The 22,715-nt window shown below is 42.1% G+C and overlaps 1 protein-coding gene across 1 annotated transcript in view; it reads left to right on the top strand.

Moving 5' to 3' along the window:
- Positions 1-1,033: 1,033 nt before the first annotated feature.
- The window catches only part of CLMN (calmin (calponin-like, transmembrane)), a gene marked incomplete at its 5' end in the record, with an annotated part of 24,153 nt that continues 2,471 nt past the window's right edge, over positions 1,034-22,715 (top strand). Inside the window, 11 exons of the mRNA XM_010289016.1 lie at positions 1,034-1,095; positions 3,715-3,810; positions 5,343-5,426; positions 8,554-8,646; positions 10,847-11,037; positions 12,778-12,971; positions 14,056-14,138; positions 16,540-17,856; positions 18,887-19,068; positions 20,627-20,687; positions 22,301-22,362. Of these exons, the coding sequence (XP_010287318.1) occupies positions 1,034-1,095; positions 3,715-3,810; positions 5,343-5,426; positions 8,554-8,646; positions 10,847-11,037; positions 12,778-12,971; positions 14,056-14,138; positions 16,540-17,856; positions 18,887-19,068; positions 20,627-20,687; positions 22,301-22,362 (2,425 nt within the window). The remainder of the gene's footprint in view (positions 1,096-3,714; positions 3,811-5,342; positions 5,427-8,553; positions 8,647-10,846; positions 11,038-12,777; positions 12,972-14,055; positions 14,139-16,539; positions 17,857-18,886; positions 19,069-20,626; positions 20,688-22,300; positions 22,363-22,715) is intronic.

Raw genomic sequence — 22,715 nt, 5'->3', positions numbered from 1 at the left:
AAAACAAACCAGACTTTTACAGAATATGATTTCCCAGTAGATAGGTTAGCTATTTTTGTAGGGCTGAAGAAAAACAAAATGGTTTTAAAATATATTTGATATGCTCTATGAGTAAACTGAAATACAGCATATAACTAGTTTTAATGTTTTTTGTTCATAAATTGCCAGATTTCCTTAATTCAAGTGAAATTTGAGAACCACTTGAGAATAATTGTCTGTAAAATGAAATGCTACTTTGTCAGTCTACTTCATTTATATTAAATATATGGTTTACTTTTTTATATTAGAAGGTAAATGAAAGTTGGTCAGTAATGTGATTCCCCTTACACTTTTGCTGTAGTTCACTGTGGAAATGGATTCAGGAAATGGCAGATGTGATTAAAAACTCTTCAACTGGCCCAAGAGCTATTTGTACAGCACCTAGCATACAACACTTCTGGCAAGGAACAAGCACTCCTTGTCTTATTGCAATATAAATAAAATCCTTCAATCTAGGGACTTTGGAATTTTAAATGCACTAGTTAGGAGATTGGGAAGATGAGATTTGATGAGGCTTTTCCATTCATACGAATGAAGACAAAATTGTTGTGTTGGTTAATGTGGTCCTGTTTCCCTGTGCATGCAAGTAAGTACATTGGAATCCACGCCAGCCCAATTTGCATGAGGGTGTCAGAGCAATAATCCTATAAATTGACATAGAAGGGTCAAGCTGCCTGTTCAGAGGCTATCGTCACTGGAGAGCTGGGCACAACACATAAATGTTCACCTCTCAAAAGCTACATTGAAAACTGCAAAACTAAGAGAGACTTCTTCCTATGTACTCTAGAATGCATCTACAAGTGGTCATGTCTGGGTGAAGAAATTGAATAAAACACCATAGCTCAACCTTGTATCTCCCGATTTGGAATATATTTGTTTTATTCACAGGCCTCTCATGAATTCTGCCTTTTTTGTGCATCAGTCTTTGAAATTTCCGACCAGCTTTCCCTCTTCTGGAAACTTAAGTGCTGTTTTTTGTTTCTGGTATTTCTAGTGGAACGAGAAAATGTACAGAAGAGGACCTTTACCAGATGGATAAACCTACACTTGGGAAAGGTAAGACTGACAGTCTTGATATTGAGATACAAGGACTTAACTATAGACAGATTGCAGTTAATTCCTTTTAAAGTAGTTAAAATTTGGAAACAAAGTTGACTTCTGTGCACATGGGGACATTTGGAGGAGAATGAGGAGAAGCTGAAAGCATGCTTAGTGGTAAATGAAAATGGCTTTTGAAGCACAACAAATGCTTGGCTGGCTTTAATTCATCTAAGGTGCGTTTAAGTCTTCAATGACTGTTAATTATGAGGCTAGAGTTTTCCCATAGAAAGTACCCACACGAAATCAAATGTGGCTGAGGCTGTTCTGAGGTGACGGTGACTGTGTTCTTCCCTGGACTGGAAGTTTGAACATCTGAGGCATCATGGCCGAAGACAGATAGATGTTCTTCAGAACCTGGCTTTGTCCCAGATGTACAGATGGGAAACATTAATACCTTGTCAGTCGTGTTGGGGGGGGACGGGACGGACGGACGGGGGCGACTGTATGATGGGATCTTTACATATGCACTTACATTAGAGAACTAATTTTTGAACATCACTTCATATTTTTAAGATGTAATTGTTTCTTAATCATACCATAATATGGCTATTAAACCTAATTTACTGTTCCTATTGATAGTAGAGAAGTACTTACTCTCCTGGTAGTGTGCCATCCAGAGGACAATTTCCCTGCTGTTGAGGGTGAAAAGAGGAAAAAAATTTCTTAACATTACTGAGACAGCAGCAAGGCTTAGTGCAGGATCAAGGAATGAGATCAGCTTCTTCATCTAGACGAAGTCCTAACTTTGACTGGAGTTTGAGCTAGCTTCATGGTGCCTTTAGTATCTGTGGCTAAATTTCATGAAGCACAGACTGGGACTAAGTTTGGGCTACAAGCTGGCTCTCAGTTCAGCTCCTGTAGTTCTTGGAAGCAATTGCAGTTTAGACATAGTAAAGTAAAGCCTTTTTAGAAGAAAGGCATCACATATATGGTTGCTTAAGCCCACTACTCTGCAGTGAATGTTGCTGAAGGAATAAAGGGATCCTCTTAAATCTCTCTGGAAAATCGGAATAAGGCTAGTTGGAAATGTTTTGACTAGCAATTGCTCCCAAAGGTCTCTCAGAACGAAGACAGTGTTACATGAGTCCTCCGTGAATCAGGCTCTAGGGCTTTAAACTAACTGCAGTTTTGGAAGTTGTCAAAAAGGGTTGTCAAATATGTGACTGTGGAGAAGGTCTTTGATTTACAGAAGGAATTAGATCATGAAAAAGGCTGTAGGGTGCTGTTAATTCTGCTGTGCCAAGCATACGAAGTCTGAGAAACTTTGTGGGCAGGTGAACTGTTTTCTCTGGAGTGCATACAAATTTTTTTCCTCTCTGATTCAACAAAAAAAAATCCTTTTATGAAGAGAGGGCAAAAGTCTGCTGCTATATTAATGTTTTTCCTGGAAGTGGCATGATAAACATACCCATGTAAATAATGAGAGCTTTGCTAAAGCTCTCTGTAATTACAGGTGATTCCCTGAGGACATCCACTGAGGAAGGTGGCTTCTGCCTTTATCCTCAAAGAGGCACTTTTTCAAGAGTCGCTTCTTTCTTTTAAGGGCAGCAGTGAAGCCGTCTTCTTGTAGTTCTTCAGGAAACTTATTCTGTGGTGTGTCCCCTTTTGGAGCACACTATCCCATTTGGGTCATCTTTTGAGAGGAGCCAGCTCTGCTCTTCATGGGATAATTGGGAGTGGTTTGCATTTTCCGAGTGCTGGTTGTTCTTGTCTTAAGTACTGAAAGAATAAAAAAGGTTTGGGTTTGAGGCTTTCAGATAGGTTATTTAATTTTGAAATGAATGATACTTTGCTTGCTTTCAGTATGGAGCATTGTTTAGTACTCTTGGCTAGATTAGAGACTAGTAATGAAAATGTATGGCCCCAGTTTCCAGAAGCAGTACTTAATTGAACAGTAGTGCATTGCCCAACCAAAGATAAAAAGATCTGGCTCTTTAGGGACATGTGAGTGAGTGAGTGACACCTGAACAGAGCGTAATTGCTGCAGCTGAGACTACCCTTAAGGGCTGGGCTGACTTGGCTATGTGCCTCACAGTGCACACATCATCAGACACCTCGGTGAAGTGAGGAGGTGGTTCCGTTTGGAGGAGTTTGCTGAGCAGAGATAGACACATACAAGAAGTTGCTATAAGTACTTCGAAAATACTGGGAAACAGAATGGCACCACCAGAAACCCTGGAGAGGAGACAGGACATTGGGCTGGCTGGATCTCAGGCTTATTTTGGGCACAAAGTGGGATTCACTCCTGGACTTGTCTTAATCTGAAGGATCAGCACCCAACCCTTGGGTGGTTTCTTCCTAGGCAGAGTATTTAGGATGAGATTCTGTTATGAGAAATCTGGAATAAGTCCTTGCCTGATCTCAATTACATGAGTACTATGTCTCAGTTTTAGTTCAGACATTCCTAGGACAGAATTGCCACTGATGTGAAGGAAAGTCGGCCCTTTCTTCTTGCAGGCTAAGTTTTATATCTAGAATCTCCATCTTTTATAATTCTCCTTCTTACTCTCTGAAATCATGGCGACATACCAAGCAGTACTGCTTTAAAAGCTACCTGGTTTCTTTTCTTCACAGTGCAAGCCTCCTCTGAAAGTGAAAGACTTGTTTATTGACATACAAGATGGCAAAATCTTGATGGCGCTACTGGAAGTCCTGTCAGGACAAAAGCTGGTATGTATACAAGAGGGAGAAACCTCCATATGTATGGAGCTCTGTATGTTACAAGCAACAATGTATGGACATCCAACGAATAAGGGAGAATTTGGTCCCGTGTCATAGGTATAGTAATAAGCATTTCAGCAACTTCATTGTGATCTCCTTATATTACAGGGTGGTGTCCTGAGCTGTAACTTAGATTTCAAGGAAATGTATAACAATGAGGTGTAAATGGTGTGTGATCAGTGTAAATGGTGTGTGATCAGTGTAAATGTATGTTCCTACCCCTCAGGTTTCTTAAGGCTTTAATATATCAATGCTCACATATTCCATTTTGAGATCTCCCAAGTCACATTACCAAGAAGAGCTATATTTGCTGTATTATTTTTTTAATCCATAAATTCTGTTTTCTCCAGGATCATTATGACACTTAATAGGTCTGCTGGTGCTTAGTGTAGTTGTGAGTTTAGTTCTGCTATCCTGGCTCAGATTTTGTTAGTCTTACTGATGTGGTCTAAAGAAGAAGGGTAAAGCTTCACTTATCAGAATCTTTTCCTCTCCTCCTTTCTTTGTAAGAGCTGCATGAAGTTCCACAATACCAGAAATGGAAACACCCAGTGCAACTATAAATGACCAATTACAGTGATTTTAATGTTTTCTTTGTGCATCAATCTTGTCAGTAAATACTCTCTTCTGTATGAGTATCACACCTGGATAAGAGGAGAGACCATCTCACTGCTGCAGATGCACTTCTTGCAGTCACCTGGTGATGCTCTATAGTGACTGAACCACCTAAGTAGAGCAGCACGAATGTCCACTCTGGTCACACATTTGGAACCACCTATTTTGTAATATTCTTGATGTTCTGGGGAGCGGTAGCAGAAGCGGCAGCATCCCTGTGAGCATTCACACAGATTGCATTGAGAGCTGGGCTGGAAAGGAGCTGAAGGGGGAATCACATCGCTAGGCTATGCCCCGGGAGGTCACGGAGAAGGGCAGGGCAGGCGGTGAGGTCATCTGGCCAAACGTGTCGCGCTGGCAGTTAGGTGTTCCTGCACCCGTGGTAAAAACTGCGCCAAAGGGGAGCTGCAGGGAGACAGGCGCGCAGCAGGTCTGTTTCACCTCTGCCGGGCTGAGGGCTTCTACCTCCCACCTGCCTGTGCTTGCTATGAAAACTGCTCGCACATCCTAATTAGGATAATTTTATTTAATCCAAGAAAAAAAAATCTATTATTATGAGTTTTCAGGTAAATTTGATCCTGTGACTGAATGTGGTTGGGGAGTGATTATACAAATAATCAACGTGGCAGGTCCAAGAGAGCGATAGCATCTGGAGAGCAGGAAAGCTGGTTGCTAACCCTGTTTTGCTACAGCAAGGGCAGATCGTTCAGCTGAAGCACTTTACTGATCAGAAAAGATGGCAATAATTTTCTATAGGTACATTTCCTTAGCTTTATTTTGCCTCTGCGTTTGCAGGCTTTTTAAGCTTTGTAAGTAGTGAATAATTCCACCATTTCTAAAACCAGCGCGGCTCTTATTTTTTCTAGATGCACGAATACAAATCTTCAACCCATCGCATTTTCCGTTTGAACAACATAGCCAAAGCACTTAAGTTCTTGGAGGACAGTAATGTGAGTATTTTCAAAGGCTGGTCTTAATATCTTCTCTTGAAGTATATTGTAATTGTTGTAGTTGTAACTAGTCTGATGTGCTGCATGTACATAACAGGAATGTACCGCTTAAAGGCACTGTGACTTACCTTAGCAGCAAGGCTGAAAAGTCACATGAAAATGCATAACAAGAACACCTACAGAGACTAAAACAAGGATTATTTGTTCATTTTATGATGTAAAAGTTCAACAGGATTAAAGGATCAGGAACTCAATATTAAAAGAAAATAAAAAGAAATGTGAGTAATCTTTATGAACTGGGTCTTAGTGGCATTACTACAGTTACACTGAAGGTAGATGACTTTCCTTCCTTTCATGAGAAATACTTTCAGTATTACAAATCATATATTTATCTGGTAAACTGCTGCATCAGCTGATCATGAGTCAAAGGCAAGAGAAAATTAAATTTGGGAACAAGAGATAAATGCTTAATTCCAGAAATCAAAACCTTGTAAGGGTATAACTTCCCTCATGGTCAGTATGGCACTACTGCAACATCACTTCCTACGGTTGTAAGTGACCAGGCAAGATCAAACCCTGTAGCTTGAAATGATCAGAGATGGAACACCTCTCCTCTGCAGGCAGGCTGAGAGAGTTGGGGTTGTTCAGCCTGGAGAAGAGAAGGCTCTGGGGAGACCTTATTGCAGCCTTCCAGTACTTCAAGGGGGCTTCTAAGAAAGATGGGGACAGACTTTTTAGCAGGGCTTGTAGCGATAGGACAAGGCGTAATGGTTTTAAACTAAAAGAGGACAGATTTAGACTAGATATAAAGAAGAATTTTTTTTACAATGAGCGTGGTGAAACACTGGCAGAGGTTGCACAGGGAGGTGGTAGATGCCCCATCCCTGGAAACATTCCAGGTCAGGCTGGACAGGGCTCTGAGCAACCTGCATTGCATAGTTGAAGATGTCCTTGCTCATTGCAGGGGGGTTGGACTAGATGACCTTTAAATGTCCCTTCCAACCCAAAGTATTCTATGATTCTATGAATAAGGTCTCCCCGGAGCCCTCTCTTCTCTAGGCTGAACAACCCCAACTCTCTCAGCTTGTCCTCATAGGAGAGGTGTTCCATCTCTCTAATCACTTTGGTGGCCTCCTCTGGACCCACTCCAACAGGTCCTTGTCTTTCCTGTGCTGAGGGCTCCAGGGCTGGACACAGTACTCCAGGTGGGGTCTCACCAGAGTGGAGTGAAGGGGCAGAATCACCTCCCTTGACCTGTTGGCCACGCTTTCTTCGATGCAGCCCGGGATACAGTTGGCCTTCTGGGCTGCAAGTGCACATTGCTGGCTCATGTCCATCTTTTCATCCACAAGTACCCCTAAGTCCTTCTCGGCAGGGCTGCCCTCAATCCCTTCATCCCCCAGCCTGTTCTGATACCGGGGGTTGCCCCAACCCAGGTGCAGGACGCTGAACCTGAGGAGGTTCACACAGGCCCATTCCTTGAGCTTGTCCAGGACCTTCTGGATGGCATCCTGTCCCTCAGGCATGTCAACCGCACCACTCAGCTTAATGCCATCTGCAAACTTGCTGAGGGTGCACTTGATCCCACTGTCCAGTTGTCCAGTAACTTCCCAGTGTTCTAGTCTCCTTTTGGAAAATCCACTAGTGGGGACTGCTCTGGCCCTAAATGTGTGTGTGTACATGTCCTGCTATAGACCTGCTAAGAAATATTTTACAACTTCTGAGATTTCTTAACAGTTTTCCAGTTGATTCTTTCTACTGAAATCCAGCTAAGGCCCACTGGCAGATGAGATTTTTTTTTCTCTGTTGATATCAACACATTGCAAAGCTGCAGCTGAAGCCTGTCTGGTTGCCAGGACCTTGCTAGGGAACATCCTAGAACCTCAATGAGCAACACCAGGCAGGAGGAGCCTGGTGGCCTTTTAATTAGTGGTGCTAAAATGCCTGCTTTTCTATGGATTTCTTGTTTCCTTAAGAGTAAGCAGCCAGTATCTTATAGCCAGGTATCTCTACTGGGCTGGGTGACAAACATAAACAGCAGTAAGAGGACAGAGCTGACACTAAGAGCAGTCGAATGATAAATGACACTTGCTCCCTATTTTGGAGAAACTGCTATTCAAATGTTCTAGCTCTTAAAGGTTTTCCCATGCCAAATACCTTGGAGCTAGCAAGAAATCTGAGCCTTGAAATATGACAGCTAGAGGTGTCTACTTGCTAAGATTGAAAACTGTTGTGTGAACCACTAGATAAAAAGGTATTTTGCTTTCCGTTTCTCAGCTTAACCAAACCGGTTAGTGAAGGGTGGTGACGAAAGTGTTGGCAAAATGCCTTGGCCGCCAAGAGCTTCGGGGTTAGATATTAAACCACAGTGGGTGGAATCCATCAGCATACGCTTCTGTGGAACTGGGGCAGCAGGGTAAAGCACTGCTAAGCGATTCATTGTGTACAGGATTTCTCAGCGATAAATGCGCTGTATGCTGGGCTTTAACTCGGTCTGGGTGCCATGTGCAGTACGGAGAGCTTCCTTGCTTCCGCCCTCCTGCATGACCTTTGCCAAAACCAAGTCGGTGTTGTCTAAGAGAATAATATCCTGGTGTTATCAGATGGAAGAAACCACACTGTGGGAAACTCTGGAGTTTGCTTGGGTTAGGCAACCCTATCCTTTGCTAACTGATTTAATGAGAACTCTATGGCAAGCTGTGTAAGGTGAGATAAGCAGGGAGAAAGGAGATGCATAGCGAAACAGAAGTAAGCAGATCTTACCAGGATTTTAATTTTTGTACAAGAATTGACTGTCTACTTTTTAAGAATAGGATCCGCTGGAGGGGGCACCATCTTGTTCCATTTTTGTATGGAGGAAACACATTTGTGGTCCTGAGGATGCAGAACTGGGCTCACTTTCATTCTGCAGACTATGCTGGGGGCTTGAGATAGGAGTTCCATTAGCAGGGTGGTTGTGATCAGGGCAAATGATCGTTAACACAAGGTTTCAGTCTTGGTTTTTGGCTGGCCAGTCTGTGGCAGAAGTGTTCTGGACATATCCAGTAGACTCAGTTCAAGCCAGTGCATTTTTTGCATTTGCCTTGCTGCTTTGACTTCAGCTCTGAGTTTATGATCTCTTCTACAGGTAAAGCTTGTTAGCATCGATGCAGCAGAAATAGCAGATGGAAATTCCTCTCTGGTACTTGGACTAATATGGAATATAATCTTGTTTTTTCAGGTAATAAAAGTTGAATACTTTAATCATAAGTGAGCAATCTTCATGGTATCAATCTATTCCAGCTGAATACTGATTTTTAAATTGATTCTTAATCCTAAAGAACATAATTAAGCATGCTAAACCTGAGCTTTTCCCGCTTAATATACACTAATTTTATACCTGCAGCTGCTTTCGTTTTACTTCATTGGACCTATTTTGGTGTAAATAGGAGTCAATTTAAGCCCTCGTTTGACTTGGACCAGAATTAGAGCTTCAGATTACTACTTCCCCTTCTCTCCTGTGCCTTCTCAGGGTTCTGCTCCAGATTCCCTGGATCTGAACCAACATCTTGGGTTTGGTTCCAGGTCACAGTTTATTTCCAATAACCTTTTCTGGATTTTGTCCAGTGTGGTAGGAAATGCCATGCAGAATCACCGATCTCCAGAGACTTACTCAACATGGCAAAAATTTGTAACTGATGTAGAGGGCCAAATGAAAGATCTTCAAGGGCCTGGAACTGATAAAACTGATTTGAGCCTGAAAATTGATTTAGCCCCAGGCTTAGTTTAAAACTGCTCCCTAATCTACATGTATTTTGAAAATGTCCTTCTAGACAATACCAAATTCTAAGGAACAGAGATGGAGGGAGGGTTTCTGTAACTCTGTGAGGCTCTTTCATTCTCTTGGGCTCATTTCTAAACTGGCTACAGGTTTAAAAAATAACCTCTCTTGAGGCTGCACTGGCGTTTCTCTCCCTGTCTGAGACCCTGCGGTGTGTTGACCCTGGTTCAATGTCAGGTGCCCACCAAAGCCGCTCTGTCACTCCCCTCCTCAGCTGGGCAGGGGAGAGAAAGAATAACAAGAAGCTCGTGGGTCAAGATAAGGACAGGGAGAGATCAGTCAGCAATTACTGTCACGGGCAAAACAGACTCAACTTGGGGAAATTAATTTATTACCAATCAAAATCAGAACAGAGCAATGAGAACTAAAATAAAATCTTCAAAACACCTTCATCCCACCCCTCCCTTCTTCCCAGGCTCAACTCCACTCCCCACTTTCTCTCCCTCCTCCCCCCGAGCAGCGCAGGGGGACAGGGAATGGGGGCTGTGGTCAGTTCATCACACGCTGTCTCTGCCGCTTCTTCCCCCTCAGGGGAGGACTCCTCACCCTCTGCCCCTGCTCCAGTCTGGGGTCCCTCCCACGGGAGACAGGCCTCCATGAACTTCTCCAACATGAGTCCTTCCCACGGGCTGCAGTTCTTCACGAACTGCTCCAGCCTGGGTGCCCCCATGGGTGCGGGGAGCTCCAGGGCCGCAGGGCCCCAGCCGGCCTCACCATGGGCTTCCCCAGGGGCTGCCGGGGAACCTCTGCTCCGGCACCTGGAGCCCTCCTGCCCCTCCTGCTGCTCTGAGCTGGGGGTCTGCAGGGCTGTTCCCTCACATGTTCTCACTCCTCTCTCCGGCTGCAGTTGCTGTGCTGGGTTTTTTCCCCCTTCACTCTGTTACCCCAGAGGTGCTACCACTGTCGCTGATGGGCTTGGCCTTGGCCAGTGGTGGGTCCATCTTGGAGCCGGCTGGCACTGGCTCTGTTGGACACAGGGGAAGCTTCTGGCAGCTCCTCACAGAAGCCGCCCCTGCAGCCCCCCGCTACCAAGACCTGGCCACGCAAACCCAGTACAGCTCTACAAGCTGAACCGTGGTGCAGAGCACTAGTTTGGCCAGATGGACCCAAAGGCAGAGACGGTGCAACTAGAGTGTGTCACCCCGGCAGCAGAGGGCATGGGGGACCTAGAAGCAGCAGAGAGGATAATTGGAACTCAAGTATCAATGCTGACCAGGACAGGAGTGCTGCTGCAGGTCACCGTGCATTTCTTGACTAAAAATATTTCACTTGAGTGAATCCTGTGAAGAGAAAGAACAATTTCAGCTAAACTAACTTTTCTTTCACGGAGATGTTTCTTTGCTTTTTCTTTAATACGAATTTGCTCAGTTCAGCCGTAGCTGATACCTTGCTCTTTCTGTTTCCTGGGGTTGCCAGCTGGGCTGCTGCTGGCTGGCACGCAGGAGCAATACAAGCCGAGAGTTCTCATGAATAGGTCTATAACTACCTCTTAAAATTCAGTTGTGGCACTGTTACCTTTAAAGTTTGCATGAAAACGAGCACGGAGTTCTCCATGCAGCATGTTACACCAGAGCACTGCGTGTTTCACCCTTTATTACAGATTAAGGAGCTGACAGGTAACCTCAACAGGAACTCCTCCTCCTCCAGCCTGTCCTCCGGGCCCAGCGGTCCAGAGTCAGACACGTCCCACCCCAGCACTCCCGGCGTGGAGAGAACCATGTCTGTTACCGTGAAGGATCAGCGGAAAGCCATCAGAGCCCTTTTAATCTGGGTTCAGAGGAAGACCAGAAAGTAAGCTAACAAACCTTCATGGAAAAATGTGTTTCTGCCACCTGCCCTTTTGAAGCTGAATCTCTTTTCTCTCTCCTGCCCCGTGTGTGTGACTTCTGCTCTCACAGTTTGCAGGCACAAGGTCTCCGCAGGGGCCTACATCGCTGCGGCCATGTGTCTGCAGTGGCAGTCTGACCTGGAAGCCATGTGCACTGCTGGCTCCATGATTTGAGTGTTAAACGTTAACTTGCACTAATCTGCTTGGCGCTGTTTAAAACAAGATCATTCCCTCCTTGGCTTTTGTGCGGTCTATCGGATATCTTTTGCTAATTAAGGGGTAGGCATAAACAAGGGGTGAACTGAAAAAAGTAAATGTATGGAAAGACTTTAGGAACAGCTTCTTAAATTAAGCAGCAGCCCTGAGGGAACTTCTCTGTGCTGCAGAGTGCGTTGAAGGACAGAGCCATATTAGAGTCCCTCTTTCCTCAGAATTAAAGAGGGGAAGGGAGTGAATCTCAGGTCACTTCTTATGAACTTGTAACATTTGGGTGCTCAAAATATCTCTCTCCTCTTTAATAAAAAAGCAGTTCTTTCGCCAAAGCATTGTGTCTAGTAATGCTTTAGCCTGAGTTAGTCAGGTTAAAAAACTTTAGTGTAAGATGTCTAGTGCATCTGTAAATGCTGGGAGAGCATTTCACATATATTGTTATCTGAAGCGATAGTTTTAAAGAGGGCATGGGTCAAATTACTTGTACAAGTTGGATAGCTGAATATTTGGCATTTTTGTCTGTTGATGGATTTATATGTCCAAATCTGCCTGTGAAGACAAATTTTCTGTGTCTAGTGTTGAAGATACGAATTTACATCTTAAATACCGTGGGCCACATCGTCCCTTGGTTATCTCCAGGGAATCTCAGAGTGCTTGTTGTGCAGATAAACTTGTCCCATTGAGATCCGTAGTTCACTGCTGCCAGTGCAGACCATACAGGAAACACAGTTTTAGTCCCAAAATAATGCTGATAATGTCACTAGCAGGGAGGTGGTACAAGGAAAGTGAGAACCAGAGAAATAAAGGCCAGAGACTTTTCAGTCCTGTCAAAGAGTACAAATTGAAAACATCTAATAGGAGAAAATTGTTCTTGCAACTGCACTATTAAAAACATAATAGCATCATTCTAATCCTGTTATCCAATGACCTGCGCAGAATTCTCTATTCTGGGGCTGTATTTCATCGTGAGTTTGATGGTTGTTTTTTCCTCCAAAACTTCGGGCATCTAACACAGTTGTGGTTTATGCATATACTGACACCATTTGCATTTGGCAAAGCACAGTTTTCTGCTACAGAAGGCCAAGTACACAGGAATGTGAATCATTTATGCTTATGTTTTTAAATACTTAAGTGTTGGCAGTCTTCCCAAGCTATGGCATTAGAATGCTGGAGAGCAACAGAAACAGGAATCACAGAGAGATTTGGGTTTGTGGATGTTAAATGTGGTTGCTGAGTTCTTGAGGGCTTTGTTTTTACTAACTACTTCCTACAAGCAGGTTGATGTCAGCTGTTAGCCACATCGATCCAGTTTGTGAATCCTTGTGTTTTATGGATGCATTTTGTGCGTTTTGAAATCCACAAAGATCTCAAATTTGACTAGTGCAACTCAGCAACCTTACTTTTAACTTTCAGGAGTCTTTGAAAATGGTGATGCCTTTACTCTGGATTTTGTAACGCAACCACCCATGTAAACTGTATGTAATTCTGTTTAGGTATGGTGTTGCAGTTCAGGATTTTGCCAGCAGTTGGAGGAGCGGCCTTGCTTTCTTAGCTATCATAAAAGCAATAGACTGTACTTTGGTAGACATGAAGCAAGCACTGGAGAAATCGGCTCGAGAAAACTTGGAGGATGCTTTCAGCATAGCACAAAATAAGCTGGGTGTTCCTCGGCTCCTAGAACCAGAAGGTAAAACACCTACGTCAACTTTGTTGGGTAACATTCAAATTATAATGAATTCGTGAATATTGCATTGTGATACCTACCAAAAACCTTCCAGTGATTAGGCTGTTGATGTGATCAGTATTTTTGGCTGAGCAACTCACCCCACTAAGCCACAGTACCTCACTGATTAAAAAAAAAAAAAAAAAAAAAAAGACACTGGCTTGTAGTTGTATGCTTCCAGTCATATTTGTAAGCTGCTTGGGGGCAGAGATTTTGCCATAGTTTTAGCTGTGTACACTGGTCCTGGTTAATGTTTAGATGCTATGTGACATCTGCATTACTAGTGGGCATGAATCACCACGCTGTTGTGCTGAGAGGTGTCTCGATGCGTTAGCACCACTTTGTAATGGCTACAGTCTGCAGAGACTGAATGTCACTCCAGGATGAAGTATGAGAGTCTGTCATACCAGGAGAATGGGTAGATACCTATTCAAATGTATTTGCACCTCCCAGTTTTTCCTTTACAACGCATATGTACACATATATATATTTATATGTGTAAACACAAGCATATATGTGTGTATATTCTTAAAGGTCTTTTCCAACCTAAATGATTCTATGATTCTGTATAAATATATGTATATAAATGGAGCTGCTTCTTGCAGTGTTTTTAACTGAACTCTGCCAGACAGGTGCTAGGCCTTGATTTTATGATTGAAAGCACAGATTGGTTATTTGTGCTTTTATGGGTCACCTGTTAGAAGACTTGGCCATCCTGCTAAAAATAAACCTCTGTGCTGTCACTCAACAAGATCACCGTCTAGTGACAATAACATAAATGACAGTATGAAGGTGGATGAAAAGGGACCCTGATCAGGGTTCAGTATGTGTTTGGAAATAGGAAAAAATTAATGTGAATAAGATGTTGCGAGCTCTTTCGAGTACCATCAACAGCAAAAAGTATTTCTTTTATCTGTCAGAAAAAGAAAAGCGTTTGTAGCTGTTATTTCTCTCATCATAGAGGCAGGATAAATGTCTGACGATCTGTTCCTCTGCAAGAACATTTTAAAGCCATGTGTGCTCAAGCTCCTTGTGTCTGTCTCCATAGATATCATGGTGGAGTCACCCGATGAACAGTCAATTGTGACGTACGTGGCGCAATTTCTGGAACACTTCCCGGAGCTGGAAGGGGTATGTGTTACTCCTATGTCATATGATTTTTTAAAATTTGCTTTGGTGTACTTAATATTTAAGTCAGATACTGCTGTATTTATTTTCTGTGTTTCTTTCTAAGCAATTTAAAATAAACCACAAACTTACTTTTTCACATTTTTGTTAAATCCCGTCAAATGGGCTTTCATTGGCGATTGCTAAAATGCTTTAGGTAGAATTGTGCTTTTAAACATTTACATCCAATTATAATTCCCAGAGGTTAGAACTGGTTACACAGGGCTCTGCTACTTTGCTATATGAGTCTTAAATAAGGCTGAAATTTATCCCTTCATCTATGATGATTCATTGGACTTTGAGTTTCATTTTGACTTCTATTTTCTCAAGGTTGAGGGCCACAATCAATATGAATGTAGCAGGTATCAAACACAAGATACCAGAGGCTGAATCTTGTCAATGCAGCAGTCAAAAGCACTCACCGTAAGCATGAGATAAACTGCTGCAGCTTAAAGGACCAGGACTTTAATGCAGATTTTATCAAAAATCAAGAATTGAGGAGCAAGCAGGGGCTGACAGTGTCAGGGATTGACAAAGGTCTTTTGGAGAAACAGAGGATAAATTTATAGAGGAATTAAAGGATAGGAGACAGAAAGCTTGAGGAAAAATGGGAAGTCCCAGGAACTGGGGAACAGATCTGCATAAGGTAAAATACTTTTCTGGAGGCTGCTTGTACTTCCAGACGAACCTAGTTCAACATAGTCTTTTTGGTTTGAAAGGGTCGCCAAAGGACTCACTGTCCCTCAAGTATCTGGGTAAGGTTTTGTGCTAAAGTACGTGCACATAAATGATGGTTTCTACACAAAAGACATTTCCTCTCATTTCTTGACTGAAGGTTCCAGTTGGTATGTATTTTGTAGCTTATAAAATTGGTGGGCATTGCTAAAGTCACTGGAATTAAAATTATTATAATAATCTAATAATTATTATTAGATTAGATGAGCAATAATGTTTGTTAAGCATTAAGACTTACAGACATTTCAATGAACAAAGAAAAAGCCTAGAGATTGTGGTTTTTTAATACAGTCTGTTGGAATTGAATAATCATAGAATCAGAGAATCACAGAATCATAGAATAGTTTGGATTGGAAGGGACCTTTAAAGACCATCTAGTCCAGCCCCCCTGCAATGAGCAGGGACATCTTCAACTAGAGCAGGTCGCCCAGAGCCCCGTCCAGCCTGACCTGGAATGTTTCCAGAGATGAGGCATCTACCACCTCTCTGGGCAACCTGGGCCAGTGTTTCACCACCCTCATTGTAAAAAAAATTCTTCTTTAGTCTAAATCTGCCCTCTTTTAGTTTAAAACTATTACCCTTGTCCTATCGCTACAGGCCCTGCTAAAAAGTCCATCCCCATCTTTCTTAGAAGTCCCCTTGAAGTACTGGAAGGCTGCAATAAGGTCTCCCCAGAGCCTTCTCTTCTCCAGGCTGAACAACCCCAACTCTCTCAGCCTGTCCTCACAGGAGAGGTGTTCCATCCCTCTGATCATTTTTGAGGCCTCCTCTGGACCCTCTCCAACAGGTCCATGTCTTTCCTGTGCTGAGGGCTCCAGAGCTGGAGGCAGCACTGCAGGTGGGGTCTCACCAGAGTGGAGTGAAGGGGCAGAATCTCCTCCCTTGACCTGTCGGCCACGCTGCTTTTGATGCAGCCCAGGATATGGTTGGCTGTCGGGCCTACAAGCGCGTATTACTGGCTCACGTTCAGCTTTTTATCCACCAGTACCCCCAAGTCCTTCTCAGCAGGGCTGCTCTTCATCCCCCAGCCTGTGTTGATACTGGCTTTTCCCCACCCACCCACCGGACTACTGGCTTGCCCCAACCCACGTACAGGACCCTGCCCTTGGCCTTGTTGAACCTCAGGAGGTTCACATAGGCCTGTTCCTTGAGCTTGTCCAGGTCCCTCTGGATGGCATCCTGTACCTCAGGCATATCAACCACACCACTCAGCTTGATGTCATCCGCAAACTTGCTGAGGGTGCACTCATCTAGAATATTAATATATTTCACAGTGGGTTTAGTGGACTTGTTAGATTTATTTTATTCCCAGGTTTGGGATTGTGTCAAAAAGCCAAGTCAGTTGTCTCCACAGGTGCAGCACTGAGAGATGAATACATTAACAGCTGAGGAGTAGGCTTGTCTGCATTCTAATCTTCCTGTACAAGTGGCTTCTTGACATTGAGCTTTGTTCAAGTAACTTGACTTACCAAATTGGTTTCCCTGCTTTCAAAATAAGTGAGTCATTAATTGGCCATTCACAAGGTAATGGGGTGATGGGCTAAGTAGTTATACTTTCTGTAGTGTTTGGGAAAAGTAAACTGGTGTCTGAGGAATGATTGGTCTTTTAATGGTGTATCATCACTTACAGGAAGACTTTACAGATCCTGACAAGGAGCTTCCAATTGAGTCCACGTACGTCCACATCAAAGATACACCTTCAGAAAAGGAAGGCAAAATCTTGATTTTAAGTGAAAGTGAAGAAAACATGTATACTGTTAATCACGAAAGAAGTCATCCTGCTCCTCCAAAGGTTCATATTCATGACACCCTTGAGAGAATCCCATCAGAAAATGTTCCTGAAAACTGTAATGGGAAATTGAATCAAATGTTAGGTGATTCACAGGAAACATCTGAAGCGGAGCCTCAGAGGCCTACCTCACTGAAAATTACAGGATCTGTCAGTTTTGAATCCAATTCCTCTTGGGAGGTTCTAAGCGATAAATTCATGCCAGGTGAAGGAGGCATATCTGATGGTCCACTGAAACAGAATAATGACCTTTCTCCAGCTGTTCTGACAGATCAGAAAAATTCTGTTGACTCTTTTGAAGACTACTCTGAAGAATTAACTAAAGAAACCTCTACTGAATATGACAACGAAACTAAAAGCCTTTCAGCCAATACTTCTTCTTTGAGTCCATTATCCTGGACTTCAGGTATACTTACAGATGAATCTGTAAATAAAGTAGAAGAGAGCAAACACCAGACTTCAATTCTTCTACCAGAAGATACCTCAAAACAAGAAGATACGCATAAGTATGTTCTTCATCTTCTAAATGAGGAAATACTGAAAATTCCACAAAATGAACATACAAAGCAATCACCTCTCTTTGAGACAACAGAAACTAACCATTGTTCACTGAATGGTTCTAGTCTCAAAAGCCAAGAACTATCTACCCAGCATGAAACATCTGATGACTCCCTCTCAGATGTACCTAAAAATCCAGAGGACCTGGACGGCTGTGATGAAGTTGAGTCTTCAGCTGAAGTGCTACCCAGTTCTTCAAAAGTATCTGTAATACCCCATGATCTCTTTTATTATCCACATTATAATGTTCCCATATCAGCAGTTTTGAACGCTTACCTTGAGCCTTGTATTGAAGGTTATGATACTGGAAATGACAATGCTGCTTCTGAAACAGTAACAGATGTTTTACATGAGAAAGGCTTACCAGAACAGAACTACACGGAGGATGCTGCAGAGACAGAGTTAGGTAATAAGCTAGGTGTCCCTCCATCAGAAATAGATACTGAGAACGGTGAGGAGGAAGCAGCAGATATTAAGTGTCACATGAATTTCTCTGATGAAAAAGAAGTGCCATTACTAGTAGGAGAGGAGTTAGAAATTGAAGAAGATGGCACAAAGGCCAACAACCATCAAGATTCCACTATTCCACAACATCCTGAGGTACTTTATTTTTTTATTACCAGCATTTCTTTGTGTTTATATGGGGGATTAGCATCTGACCTCAATAGTTTTCATTTGCTTTCATTTTGCAATGTTTTGGAGAAATATGTAAAATGTACTTGTTTTCCTGTCCCGTAACACTGTTTGCCACAGCCCCCTGCTGGAATGAATGGAATTGCAGATCTCTGAGAAGATCTGACATTAAAAGAGAGAATAAGCCCTGCAAAAATGTGAATTTTAATTACGTTTTAAAGTACTTTGAAGTTTCTGTATAATCCTTAGGCATAAATGATTATCACAGAGGGTATTTCTAATATTTTGTAATGAGAGGTACAGAAAGTAGTATTGCTGATATAGAAAGGATAGAGGCAAAGGTAATTTTTGTCTGAATCCAAGTAAGTTTGCCTACAAAAACTTAAATCAATTTGAGTAGGATAAGTTATATGGGTGAAATGAAGACTTGTCTACACTGGAGGAGGAGAAAGAGGGGAGATTTTTGGTAATTATTCTGTGTGTTTGATTTAGGCAATTTGCTACTCTATCTCTTCTTCCAGACGCTGATTTTGAATTCTTACATGTTTTCCAGCACAGTAATTTTAGACAGTGTTTCTGAGGAATGATTGTCCATTTAATGTTACTCTACATGTTGCTTAGACAAGTTGCTTGGACATGTTTTAGTCCTGACATTTACTAGAGCAATGAAGTCAATTTGCTTTTAGCTTCAAAGACTAATTTGGGACAGATTAAAAAAAGTCTTAGTGGATTACTTCAAAGAGCCTTGTCATGTCATGACTTCTTGTATCAAAAGAACTGACAACTAATTGTATGTATGTTGAACTGATGATACTTTATAGCTCAGTGTATCCAAAATTATTTTCAGTAAATTAATTACTTTTTATTCTCTTCAGTGAGACTTTCAATCTCACACTACATGCAATTTAGCATCTGCATAGGCTACACTACTAAGACATTTAGAAGGGTGGGGAATCAGTCTTACTATCTAATGCAAAATGTTTCTTAATTTTAACAGGCCATAGTAGAACGTCTAGAGGATTTATCAATAGCCATAAAGAGACCAGAAAAAAGTAGTAATAGGGAGGAAGAAGGGAAAAATACAATCGAAACAGAAGATGTGCAGATCTCAGAAGCTGTCACTACTACTCTGTCACAAGATAAACTGGAAGAAATTGCTGACTGTCAGGAATTTACCAGGTATTTCACATTAACTTTGTCTTAAATACACCCAACTGGTATGAACGCCTGGTCTTTTGAAGTGTGCCCTGTCCACTGGATGTTTCTTGTATACTTCTTTTAGAAGCAGTGTATTGGGACTCGTTGGCTTCTTCCTGTGTTTCTCTTAAATCTATCGAGTGATTCAGTGCCAATGGGACTTGATTTGACGTTGCTTTACAAACTTTGCTACACAAAACCCAACTGGAATCCCAGTGCTTTTGAACATGGCAGTGTTATAACTGTTCTTCCAACAGAATTTAAAGAGTGTTTTGTAACGTAGATGAAATAATCCACGTGTGTTGTGGCACTATGTGGAAGTGCGACACTGCTTCATTCCAACAGATATTTGTTGGACTTTTTTTCTATTTTGTCTATAACAAGTGAACAAGATTGTGGTAGGTTAACCTTGGCTGGCCACCAGGTGCCCACCAAAACACCCTCTCTCTTGCCACCCTCAGGAGGATGAGGGCAGAAAATAAGATGAAAAACTCATGGCTCAAGGTAAAGGCAGTTTAATGAAAAAAAGCAAAGCCCACATGTGGAAGCAAAGCAAAAGGAGACACACACACACAAAAACCAAATTTATTCTCTACTTTGCAGCAGCAGGCAGTGTCCAGCCACTTCCTGGGAAGAGGGGCCTCAGTAGGCATAGAGGTTGCTTCAGAAGACAAATGCCTTAATAATGAGAGTGCGTGTGTGTTTGTGTCCCTCTGAAAGCTTCCTCTTTTCTTCGTTTTTATTGCTGAGCACAACATCATATGGGGTGGAATATCCCTTTGGTCGGTTTGGGTCAGCTGTCCCGGCTTTGTCCCTTCCTAACCACTTGCCCAGCCCCAGCCTGCTGGCCTTTGGGGTGGGGCGGGTTGGAGAGACAGCCTTGGTGCTGTTTGAGCCTTGGTGCTCAGCAATAGCCAAAACACTGGTGTGTTGTCAGCACCAGTTCTAGCTACAAAGCACAGCACTGTAGGGGCTGCTACAGGGAAAGTTAACTGCACCCCATCCAGACCCAGTACAGAGACACTCAGCTAATTTTACTCCACTCACTTCTGTTCCCTCTTACGTTCCAATTTGTTTCTTAGGTAATGTATGTGAGTGTGACACGAACTGTAATTTGTTGAGGCTTATTACTATACCAGTCTAGAGTTTGGGAGTTTCCTTAAAAAACTCATTGTCTCCTTCAAGCTTTCTGTTCCCTGCAAGGTCTGTCAATTTTCTATTTATATAGAAAGCCATAAAATCTGGGGTATACTCTCACTTAAATGTCAATGATATCAAAAAAACCCTGTCAGATACCATTTTTTCAGAAAAGATTGCAATTTGAGCATATGGATTTTTTATCATGGGTCAGATTTTCACAAAGCTATTTTTTATAATGGTACTGATAAATTAAAGTCCATAATCTAATTCATGCAACAATGCATATTTGTGGTTTTGCGTAGCTTGAAACTAGCATGTGCAATTGCAGTGGCTCTCTTTGAAGTCAAAATAAAACTTAGCGGTATGAATTTAAAAAACTTTGCATTCACATACATTTCAGAACCAGTAACAGTGATTCCAACATTTATCTCCGAAAAAGATCTCCTAATACTTCTGAGGAGGTAAGTATGTGGAAATTTATCTATCACTGTTTCTCTATTTCTCTTAAACTCCAAAAGTTCACATACTTAAAAAGGCTCTACTCCATTTATAAAGCTCTGATAATAGAAAAGCCCTGTAACTTCTAATAATTTTAGTGCCAAAACCAAGCATAGCTAAAAAGCTTACTGAACTCTCCTAAATGTATGGAACTGAACCATATTGAACCTTGAACAAAGGAGCACCTAATACTACAATTAAATCTATTGTAACTCTGAGGCTTATTTTGTCATAACTGCATAGCTGCAACATTTTGCTGCTTTGGAGCTGCCTTTATTTGCTGCTTGTCGTGGTTTAGCTCCAGCTGGCAACTAGGGGCTAAAGAATAGTCCCTAGAATTCCCAAGAATCAGGAAAAAACTCATGGGTTGAGATAAAAACAGTTTAATAGGACAGCCAAAGAAGAGGAAACAACAATGATAACAATAATATTACTGATAAAGGAATATACGAGAACAAGTGATGCACAACGCATCAATTGCTCACCACCCGATGACCGATAGCCCATCCCCGGGCGGCAATTCCCACCTCCCGGCCAACTCCAGTTCATATGCTGAGCACGATGTTATCTGGTATGGAATATCCCTTTGGCCAGCCTGGGTCAGCTGTCCTGGCTGTGCCCCCTCCCAGCTTCCTGTGCACCTCCTCACTGGCAGAGCATGGGAAACTGAACAGTCCTTGCCTAAGAATAAGCACTACAACTACTTAGCAACAACCAAACATCAGTGTATCAGCATTATTCTCATACCAAATCCAAAACACAGCACTATCCCAGCTGTCAGGAAGAAAAAACAACTCTATCCTAGCCAAAACCAGGACACTTGCCAGTTTCTTTTAGTTTGTGCATTCTCTGTATGTATGTTGGTGTCCTGGTCACAGCCCTGCAAAAATGCTGGGTGTCTCTTGAAGTGCACTTTTTATGAAAGATTGGGCTCTTTCTTTTCTTTCCCTCTCCTCCATAGCAATGGTGTATTACATTATCTCAATAGCAGCAGCTAACCCTAAAAGAATTTTAGTTGTAACATGAAACTGCATCCTTAATGCCAAATGTAATTCATATTGGTTTCTTGAGAGCACACTATACAACTGAGCTCTGGATTTTTATTTTTTAAGTCAGAAGAAAGGGAAAGCATCAGCAATTTGGGCACACTGAGCAAGGATAGGAATATGGCTCTTTTCAGCACAAAATAAAATTCTGACCATTTTGTATTTTTAAAGAAATGCTGCCACCAGTGTTCAGTGAAACAGAGGTTTCACACAGATGTTTTAATTTTGCAATGCTGTCAGAGCTCCTAGAAAGATATATGAAAAAGGGGAGCTTTTTCGTTCATTCATTCAACTGAAGGAAAGCAGTTGAAAGCAAAAAAATCTTATTATTCCACAACTTTTTCCCTTTTCTGTGTATGTACCAGTCTGCAGTGGTGGATGTGCTGTCAGGGAATAAATTTATAAGCACACTTCCATTTTACTTGAGCAAACATTAGAAATACTTTGCATAAAATAACACACAGAATTACCATCTTTGTGAGATGCTGAATTTTATTTTTGTTATATCATCTATTCCTGCTTTGTTTAAGGAAATCTATGGTGTAAATGACCAGAAGATGACAGATATGGGTGAAAATCCATTAATCATCAGGTGAGTTGTCCTTATTCAGACAAAGCCTTTTGCAAGGAATCCGTAACTCCTAGGTACTTCTAACAAAGTTACAAAGGGAAATTAAAAATAGCTATAATGGTAGAGACTGACTGGATGTCTTGTGTAACGGCTTGGAGTCCGTATTTCACATAGGTGTTAGATACAAAACTTTTTTATTGCTTGATCTCCCCTTTGACTAAAATGTTTTTCGTGACTTGAGAGGAAGGATTCAGCTGTCTAAGCAAGATAGTGAGCACTTTACCCATATGGATATTTCAGACCAAGAAAAGAGTGGGAGGACTTCAAATATGAGGCCCTCTGGCAGTGATGACTCTTTCCAGGTTTGGAAGAAC

Source organism: Phaethon lepturus, unplaced genomic scaffold (genome assembly GCF_000687285.1).
Source record: "Phaethon lepturus isolate BGI_N335 unplaced genomic scaffold, ASM68728v1 scaffold11246, whole genome shotgun sequence".
Taxonomy (NCBI): Eukaryota; Metazoa; Chordata; class Aves; order Phaethontiformes; family Phaethontidae; genus Phaethon; species Phaethon lepturus.
This window is presented reverse-complemented; position numbering and strand designations above follow the sequence as displayed.